The sequence below is a fragment of the Fukomys damarensis genome, unplaced genomic scaffold (assembly GCF_012274545.1).
Source record: "Fukomys damarensis isolate Sample0158 unplaced genomic scaffold, DMR_v1.0_HiC HiC_scaffold_17, whole genome shotgun sequence".
NCBI lineage: Eukaryota > Metazoa > Chordata > Mammalia > Rodentia > Bathyergidae > Fukomys > Fukomys damarensis.
Genome location: NW_022900929.1, coordinates 66,423,049 through 66,433,381, shown reverse-complemented (window position 1 = coordinate 66,433,381; position 10,333 = coordinate 66,423,049). Strand labels below are relative to the sequence as shown.

The 10,333-nt window shown below is 38.2% G+C and overlaps 1 protein-coding gene across 2 annotated transcripts in view; it reads right to left on the bottom strand.

Moving 5' to 3' along the window:
- Positions 1 to 10,333, bottom strand: part of Fancm (FA complementation group M) — a 53,110-nt gene that overhangs the window by 4,182 nt on the left and 38,595 nt on the right. For both annotated transcript variants that reach the window (XM_033765160.1, XM_010632610.3), the window contains exons 17-20: positions 9,900 to 10,022; positions 8,311 to 8,467; positions 5,581 to 5,687; positions 4,527 to 4,922 (exon numbers count right to left, since the gene is read on the bottom strand). In XM_033765160.1, coding sequence (XP_033621051.1) covers positions 4,527 to 4,922; positions 5,581 to 5,687; positions 8,311 to 8,467; positions 9,900 to 10,022 — 783 coding nt within the window. The remainder of the gene's footprint in view (positions 1 to 4,526; positions 4,923 to 5,580; positions 5,688 to 8,310; positions 8,468 to 9,899; positions 10,023 to 10,333) is intronic.

Here is a 10,333-nt window from a genome sequence, read left to right as displayed (position 1 = left end):
TTTTTTTTTTTTTTTTTTTGCAGCGCGGGATACCAAATCCAGAGCTCCCCTACTCCACCAATGAACAATACTCCATAATGTCTTAAAAAATATTTTGAGCAGAGCACAGGAGCCTACATCTATAATCCCAGCATACTGAGGCTGAGGCAGGAGGATCATGAGTTACAAGCCTGGTCTACACTGAGAGTTGGACTATATGGTGAGACCCTGTCCCAAAAAACAGAAAAATCAGTATTTTGGGGCTGGATATAAGGATTCAGTGGCAGAACACTTGCCAAGCATCTGCAAGGCCCTCAGTTCAATTCCCAGCACTGAAAAACAACAAAAGTGAGAATCCTGGAAATGAAGCCAGAACAAACCCAGACTCCCTTAGCAAATTATCTGCAAATCCTGTTGATGATGAGTTCTTTTTAAAGAGGCCAATCCATTGGGAACATGCATATTGCCAGATGTCCAAACCCTCAAAAAATGAAACTATTTTAGTTTAAGTGCAAAAAAGAAACCTATTCCATAAAAGACAAGCAACAGTCAATCTCGATATACAGTAAAGAGGGGAAGTCCTGTCAGGACAGAGTAGCCTCCAGCCCTGTGAATGTGTTGCCAAACATGTACACACAGTACCCACGTGGTCCACAAAAATCCCAAACAAAATTTAAAGAGCCTCAGAAAAGAAAAGCCTAGGAACCATATGGTTTTGAGGAGCTGCATGAGAACTATATGAAAAACTAGAACTATGAAGATGTTGCTAGAAGAGACGCACTGACGTGAAAGTACAGAAACACCAATTCTCACTAGACTGGCAATATCCTCTCCTGAGGGGCTCTGCGTGAGAAGTAACTGTTGAGTGTGGCCGGGAGAAGGGAAAAGGCGGGAAACCCCATGGAGATATCACGGTATCTGGCACCATCGCATCTGCATCGCCTTCTGCCACAACTCCAGAGAATCCACCCCTGAACTTCTCTGAAAACATCTGAGAAGGCACACGCACGGCAATCCTTTACATGTTACAATTCGTAACAGTAAAGGCTGAAGCCATGCACGGTGGTGTGTGCCCTTAATTCTTGGTACTGGGAGGCTGAGGCAGGAGAATCGGAAGTTAAGAGGTCAGCCTGAGTAACTTAGTAAAAGCCTGCCTCACAATAAAAAATAAAAGGGCAGAGGATGTAGCTCCATGGTAGAAGGCCTCTAGGTTCAATCCACAACAAAAACTGTGGAAGAATGCTACTAAACAAATTTATTGTTCTAAAACTGATACAGAGAAAAAAATCTAGTATTGAACCTGAGTTTCTTACTCAAACTATATTACTGAATAACCAAACTGTAGATGAGAGAAGATACATACTACTAGTTAGCAATAAAAAGCAGGACCTTACTTCAAATTTACAGAACAAAAGACTATGAAAGAACACGATCAACAACTATATGCCAGCCGGATGTGGAGGTGCACCCCTGTAATCCCAGCACTCTGGGAGGCTGAGGCAGGAGGATCGCTGTGAGTTCGAGACCAGCCTGGGCTACATAGTGAGTTCCAGGTCAGTCTCAACTACATAGTGAGACCCTGTCTCAAACAAAACAAAACAAAACAAAAACAACTATATGCCAATTAGCTGCATAACCTAAATGATATGGACAAATTCCTAGGACAATATAAATTGATGAAACTGACTAAAGAATAGACAGAAAATCTAAATATATCTACAAAAAAAAAAAAAAAGGAGAGATTAGATTAGTAATCAAATACCTCTCAACAAAAGCACAGGGCAGGAGCCAATGGCTTCATTAATGAATTCTACCAAACAAACATTCAAAGAAGAATCAACACCAATGGTTTCCAAATCATCTGAAGAAAGAGTATCTCTTAACTCATTCTATGGAGTCAGTAATATCCCAATATTGAAACCAGTAAAAGACATTATAAAACTATAAGCCAACATCCTGTGTGGAAATAGATACAAAATAGTAGCAAATCAAACTTAGCAGCTTTTAAAAGACTATACTCCACAAGCACCAGAGATTTAGCTCAGTGGTTCTGCCACCTGCCTGGCAAGCACAAGGACCGGCGTTTGATCCCTGGTACCAAAAAAAAAAAAAAAAAAAAGATTATACTCCATGGTCAATAAGATTTATCCCAGGAATGCAATTATATGAAAATTAACCAATCATCACAGTAACACACGGAGGAAATCACACACATGCACACTCACAGAATCATCCCTGTGGAAGCACAGCATTATTCAAAATCTAACACCCTTTTATGATAAAAACTCTGAAAGCTAAGAGCATAACAACATAATTACAGTCATATAAGAAAAGCCCACAGGTAGCATCATACAGCTTTTGCCCCACAGCTACAAGATGAGGATGCCCACTCTTGCCCTTCTGTTGAACATAGGACTAGAAGTTCTAGCCAGAGAAATTAAGCATATTAAGCATACCTGAAGTATTTTTGGGGGAAAACAAAGCAAATCTGGGAATTACTTCTGTGCATATAATTTTTGTCAATTTCGTCTTGCAGGGAACACTGTTTTTCTACCTTCTTTTGATAAAATTATCTTGCTTACTGCCAAACCATCAATATATTTAAAAATAATTAAAACCTATATATCCCGTGAACTGCCTATAATTTAGTATATCCTTTTCTTGTTTGAAGGAAATTTTTCTTTTTTGTTTTTTTGACACAGGGTCTTGCTGTATAGCTTAAACTGGCCTTGAGCCTCCTGCCTCAGCTTCCCCAGTGTTGGGGTTATTGGCAAGTATCACCATGTCAGGCTTTGTTGGGAGCAATGTGTTGTAGATTATTATGGCCAGGCCTAACTCGCCTCTTTTTGCAGATGTAAAACAAGGAACACAATTTTTTTTCTTCTTTGGTGTTGGGGATTGAACTCGGGACCTTGCACTTGTGAGGCAGGTAGCAGAACCACTGAGCTAAATCCCGAACAGGAACGCAGGATCACATATCTTATTCGCTTCCTCCTGAGGATGAGGCAGGGCTCCGTGGTGGTGAGCAGGAGACAAGAGGATGTGATAAAAGAAGGCCTGGCCAAAAAGAGGGCCGGTTTTTGTTTTTTGGTCTATTTGTTAAAAAAAGCAAGCGTGATGTTTTGTAGACCCTAGCTGTCAGAAGGTAAGACTTATTGTCCTAAAAATTATGTCTCTAGTTACTCTGCTTGCCTCCACTGTGGTTGCATATGGGGCTTCAGCACAAAATATACAAAATATAGTATGTCAATCACATAACAAAAAAATACCTCTTATGCCCTTGAGACCCAGGAAGATGCTGATGTTAAGTTAAAAATACAAGTTAATGCCTTAAAAGCTAGTGTTAGAGACTGATAATCATGTTAAAGCCCTACAATACCACCAGGGATTGCAGAGCCACGCTGAATACCCTCACGTTTGTGTTACTGCTCCTCCTAGGAGTCACACGGGATTAAAAACAGTATGCTACACATGTAACAGCCATCTTTCCTCATAGCAACCTCAGCCTAGATCTCCAAAAGTTTCATCAAGAGATCTTGTCCATTCAACCTGCTCATGTTAGTTTCTTCACCCCTGAGGCCATGACAAAATCTGTTCTTGATTCGTTAAATAGATTCAATCCTTTCAACCTGGCCAAACAACATGGCTATGATCTTAAATATTCTGATTTTTCTATTGCTACTAATAATGTTTGCTGTCCTCTACAGTCTTCCTAAAACAACTCACTAAATTTGCCTCAAGACATCACCACAAGCTACAGCTACAAAACACAATGGGGGAGACGCTGGGAGCGCTGTGTTATAGATCACCATGGCGAGGCCTAACTCGCCTCCTCCCACAGATGAGGCAGGGCCCCGTGGGAGAACAGGTGACTCGAGGGCCTGGCCAAAAAGAGGACTATCTTCCTCCCCACCTACTCACCAAAAAACCAAACCGCTGTCTTACAGACCCAAGCCTGCTCCAGTCAGGCAACCCCATTGGTTTCCCTCATCCACACTATAAATAAGGTGCCGAGGATGCACGCCAAACTTCTGTCTCATCTGCGCGTCCACCTGTCCTCAACATTATCAGCTTTACTGTAGTCATTTCTATGTCTGAGTTTCTTAATCTCCCACCATCATTTCTCACTCTGGGAACCCTTCAGCCAGTGGGCTGTGGCACAGCTTGAAAATTTTTTCTTCAAATTTTTTTTGCTCCGTTAAATTTGATCTATTCATTTTATACACCCCCACCCCAGAAAGAGCTCACACGCGCACGCGCACACACACACACACACATACAAACACATACACACAAGCAAAATCCAAGACAGTTTCCTTTCCCACTACAAAAAGCTTTCTGTCGAACATGTGAAGGCTTTTTTGTTTACATTCATGTATACCTTCAAATGAATTAGAAATTTTCTACATTCTATGACTCAATAGTAATGTGTGGTGATAAGGCTGGTTAGGTTTTATTATGGTTCTGAAGTTTGATGCCAGGACTTCAGAAATCATACCCTCTCAAAGAAGTGGAGTCTGCTGTCTTTGGTTTGGTGACTGACTTACTTTGGGATTAGAAAGGCCCTTCAGCTGCACGGAAGACTCAGCAGGCATTAAATTCAAAGGATCCTCCTGGTGACTGTTCTTGTTAACAGTGCCTGAGTTAACCACAGAATCTGATTCTCTTTTATCATTTACGTTGTTTTCCTCCTCGCTTGAATCATCTGGTAGAATGATTCTGGATAATTTCTTTTTTGAACGTGCACAATTCTGCTGCATCTCCATTTGCTTTAGCATTACTGCACGTCGGGTTGTATATTTTTTACTCTCACTTGGAAAACAATCTTCAGTTGTTAAGTTAAAATCAACACAAACTTCTTCTTCACTCAATTGGCTTTTGCAAGACTCCTCTTCAACAACACAGAAACTGTCCTCTAAATAGGTTTCATCTTGTTCCGGAATCTGTAATAAAAACCTAGGTCTTTGAAATTCCTTTCATATTTTCAGCATGTACAATACATATATTCTTTTAAGCACTGATGCTTATTTCACTTATTTTCAAGTCAGTCACTTGTTCAATTGACATACACTAACGTACCTTCTTTATGGAGGAAAATTGGTACGTGGGAGATAAAGACTGATTTATCCTATAGAATTTTACAGTTTGGTAAGGCACTCAGAAACATAAACAATAATAAGAGCTATGATAAATACAATATAAGTACAGAGATATGAATGACCACATTATCATGCCACACATGGTGAACAAATAAAGGAATATATGAAATGCAATTTTTAGATATAACATTTTATGAAAAAAGAACTTTAAGAGAAATACGACATGTATGAGAACTGAAAACCTAATTGGTAGATGATGGTGAAATTCTATTCTCTAAAACACCTTAATTGGAAATTTTTTTCTCTAATTAGTTTAAAGAAAGGATAACTTGCTCAAATTAAGACTAAAAAGGATCCTGAAAATTCATTTAATTCACCTTCCTAACAGGGCAGAAATCTGCTCAGACAGCTGATGGCTCAGATTTAGAAACAAAATAGAAGTTTCACGAACATATTTCAACACCACCATGAGGAAAATATTATTATTTCTATACATTCATACCTGTGAGAAAATGTTTATGTTGCTACGTTTCTTACGGACCATTTTGTACTTATTGCTCATCAATGGACTATGCAAAGATTTCATGTAAATAGCTCTCATTTCAGAATCTGTGTGAAGATAAAGTAGTAAAATTATTTAAAAGAAAAGCTATTCCAAATTTACATTCAAGTATTGAAAAATATTTTATATAAAAGATACTAATAAATATTGAAAGATACCTAAAAAACAATGATTCAAAATCAAAGTAAGCCAGGAGAGATGGCACACATCTGTAATCCCAGCTACTTGGGAGGCTGAGGCAGGAGGATCTCTCAAGTTTGGGGCCAGCCTGGGCACCTTAATGAGACCCTGTTACAAAATTAAATGATGATGATGATGATGATAATGAGGAGGAGGAGGAGAAGGAGGGAGAAAGAAGAGATAGAAGAATGAGAAAAGGGAAAAAAAGGTAGAGAAGAAAGGAGAAGGAAAAAGATGAAAAAGGAGAAGGAAGAACTACTGAACCCAGTTCTCTGAGAGCCTCAAGCAAGAGAATGGCAAATTCAAACTCAACCTGGGCAACTTAGCATAATAGTAAGAACTTGTCTCAGAAAAAATAGGGACTGGGGGATGAGGATGTAACTTAGTGTGAAGGTTGTGGGTCTGACAGCCAGCACCATACAGAAAGAAAAGAGAGAAAGAAAGGAACTTGGGATGTAGGTCAGCAGCAAAGCATTTGCCTAGGATGTTTAAGGCTCTGCTTTCAATCCCCAGCACTGCCAAGATAAAGCCTCTGAAATAACATCATGTAGTTGGGTGATCACAGACAACTTATTTAAGCTCTCTGCGTTGGCCAATTCTCATGAAAACCAGGGTCAGAATAGTGCTTTTTCGTTCAGAACAAATGTATATAAACCAGGCATGGTGGCAAACACCTGTAATCACAGCACTCGGGAGGCTAAGGCAGGAGGATCACTGTGAGTTCAAGGCCTGCCTGAACTGCATAGCGAGACCCTGTCTCAAAAAAATAAAAACAAATGTACATAAATACTTTAGAACTGTACCTAATTTGTACAAGCATTCTACACTAAAATCCAGACCCAAGTTTCATGATTTTCGGTGAAGTAAAAATCGGGAAATAAAAGATTTTTTCATTATGTCTATCATTTATAAAATTATAGTAAAAGGTACTTGAGAAATGATACATGAAAATAAACGATCATCTTAATTTGGATTTACTTTGTTTTGAAAAAGCATTGAAACCGTACTTATTTCAAATAAACTATCTGAAATGCACATTCGGATCTCTTTCCATCCAAACTGCCCAGTCTGCAGCCTGCTCCGTGTCAGACAACAGCAACTGCATTCATCCCACTGCTCTAGTCGAGATTCCTTTCTTTCGAATCCACCAGAAAATCCCGACAGCGTTCCCTACCCAGTCCTCTTTGTCGCCCTCCTCTGCACTGCCTTTGCAGAAGCCTCTATCCCCCTTTGCCTGGATTACTGCAACTGCCTCCTAGCTGCTCTCCTACTTTTGCTAGCCTGTAGGCCATTCTCAATACGGAAGCTAGAGATGATTCCAAGTGTCAGATCACGATCTGGCTGCACACGATCTTTTATTTCACTTCCTGCTGCTTCCTCTCCTCCCTTATTCTAGTCACAATGCTATCATGAATAGGCTGGACATACTCCTGCCTTTATACTGTAAACATGAGGTCACTTACTTCCTTTAACGGCATAAAATTTTATTCTGTAAATCATATCAGTTTCAAGGATACAGTACTGAGAACTGTATCCTTAAACCTTGTTTGCTTTAAACTCATGGACATTTAGAAACTTTGCTGTTTTAAATCATTATCAGAGACTGCCAGAACAGAATAAATGATAAGGTCTGTGAAAGACCAGAATACTGATAAGCCAATCAGAATAGTTCACACTTCTTTTACAGCCTAACGGAACCATCTGCTGCTCCCTGTGTGTGCGTGCTACACAATACCCGCTCAAGCACTGCTTGAAGATAGTTTTCTGAAAGCAAACCTCCCTTACAAGGCAATAAGAAACTCAGCTTTATCCTCAGTTGGTTTTAATCATTCACATGGGTAAACCTCTCTTCTAGTCACTGACCAAATGTCATCTTCTCAGTGAGGCCTACTTCCGATCGTCTCATTTAAAATAACAACTTGAGGGCCGGTGATCTAGCTCAGTGGTTCCACTGCCTGCCTTGCAAGCGCAAGGATCCCAGTTAGATTCCCGGAACCAAAAAAAAAATATAAATACAATAAAATGACAACTTGAACATTATTAATACCCTTGACTCTAGCCAGTGCAAGCCCCCAACTTGTTCAATTTTTTAACTTTTCCTTAAATTCTTCATCATACACTAAATAACGTATTATGTGTATTGTCTCCTTCCATCTGGAGGTAAGCTTCACAAGGAAAGCTTTTGTCCCTTCTTTCATTGGCATAATTTTTCTGGTTCCTTATATTACCAAGCACATAGGAGGCACAGATACTGTGGAAAGAACATTTGATACTTGAGCTGCTCTAGTCAATCAGGAAAGAATTATTCAAATAAACAGAAGCCTATAAATAACCAAGCAATTTAAATGAAAATTATAAAGTAAATATTCCATACATAGCAAATTTAATTCCCTTTAAATCTAGTTTCTTGGAAAATTGCTTATATTTTTTAAATATGAGCACACTGGGAACACTGAAAAGACTTTTAGAAAGTACTGTCATAACATTTACCATTTACAGCCTGTGAAAGTTGAGTTCCATCGTTTAAGAAGTTCAACATTGAGGAATCTGGTTCATTTTCTGAGTCCTCACTTTCATCTGATGAAACGCACTTTGCATCATCTTCAGAAAGTTCTGCTTCATCATCCAAAAACATCCTAGCCACACGCTAAGACAAAGCAGAAACCATGAAGATATCCTTCAGAAGATCATTTTCTTTCATGATTGTGGTTCTTGAAATAGGGTATTTAAATACTCTTAAAATTTTTAATTGGCACGAAACTGTACATTATGGGGTCACAGTACGACATTTCAGCACACGCACACCACGTGTGAGGTCTGGATCAGGGCACCTGCTCTGTCCATCGCTTGAACACTTAGCATTTCTTTACGATGGGAATATTCAAAGTCCTCTGTAGAAGCGACTCTGAAATACACAACTTGCAACAAGTTCTCCTGTGCTATGGAAGTTACTCCTCTTTGGAAAATGGATTATTTCTCAATGAAGGGTTTTTCCCCCCTAATTTTTCCCCTGTTGAACTCTGAAATTTCACACTGAGCTAGATCCCCAGCCCCCATTTTTTTTAAATAACTGTATTTATTTGGAGACAGGGTCTCACTAAGTTGCTACGTTGCCAGGGCGAGGCTCAAATTTGAAATCATCCTGCCTCAGTCTCCCAAACTGTTGGGATTACAGATGTGTGCCACTAGGCCCAGTTTTGTTAACTCTATGAAGAAAAAAAAATCTTCAAGAAAAAATGATAAATATGTCTACATAAAATGATTCTTGATAAATTTTTAGTAAAATAACAGACAAGTTATCCTGTCAGCTTCCTGCATATTTTTAATATGCAGCTAACTAGTTTTTGCCAGGAAAAATACTACAAACCACAAGGTCTGACCAGAGGAAAAGATGCTAAGAACATTTTCCAAATATCTGAATACTAGACATTGATATGGAAAATAATAAGACTGTAAAAGCAACTATCTTAAAGCTCAGATTTCTGTGTCTACATTTTCTTCAATTTGAACAATAAATTTTCCACGTACTTCACTTACTCATTCAAAATAACACAACACTACAAAATAAGGTATCAAAATACAAAAGGGCTGAGGATTTAGCTCAATGGTGCTCCTGCCTGCCTTGCAAAAGACCTGAGTTCAATACACGGGAATTAAAACACACACACACACACAAAGAGAATGCTGGGCACGATGGTGCACACCTGTGATCCCAGCACTCAGGAGACTGAGCCAGGAAGGGAGGCCAGCCAGGGCTACACAGTAAGTTCAAGGCCATCCTGTACTACATAGTGAAACCCTGTCTCAAAAAAACAAAACAAAAATAAAAACACACAGAGTCAAAGAAAAATGTCACACTTTGAGATTTTAATTCCAGGAAAAAAAATCAAAACTGGTGCCAAAGCCAAAACATTTCTTTCAAAATCATGGTATTTTTCTAATTTAAAATGCATAAATAAATATACTTTGATGTAAATGCTAATGATATACACACGTATATACCTACATACATATGTGTATATATGTATACATACATACATATATATATGTAAAATTTTTTAAAACTAAAGAAAGATTACCTTTCTGCGACTCTGTCCATTCTGGACTTTGATGCGTCTTCTAGCATTCCTATTACAATTCTTCAAATCTTTTAATTGTAGATATGGTGTGTTATCACTCTCATCACTAGATGATAATTCAGACTATAAAAATTCAATAAAATTATGCATAAGAATAAATCATTGGGCTAATTTATCCTAATATATTTGTCAAAATAATTCCTTTTATTTTTAGGTTTTTTTATATATTTTAGTTTAATATGCACTTACAAAAATAAAATTCCCCTCATAATTCAGATCTATATATAATACTTAAGAATTTAAAAAGCAATCAGTTAAGTAATTCTAAATGCTAAAATGCTAAATTAGGTAACATAAATATTCATTTAATTTAGTTTTCTCTCAGATATATTTGATGAAAACTTGTATTTTTTTTTTTTTTTTTTTTTTTTTTT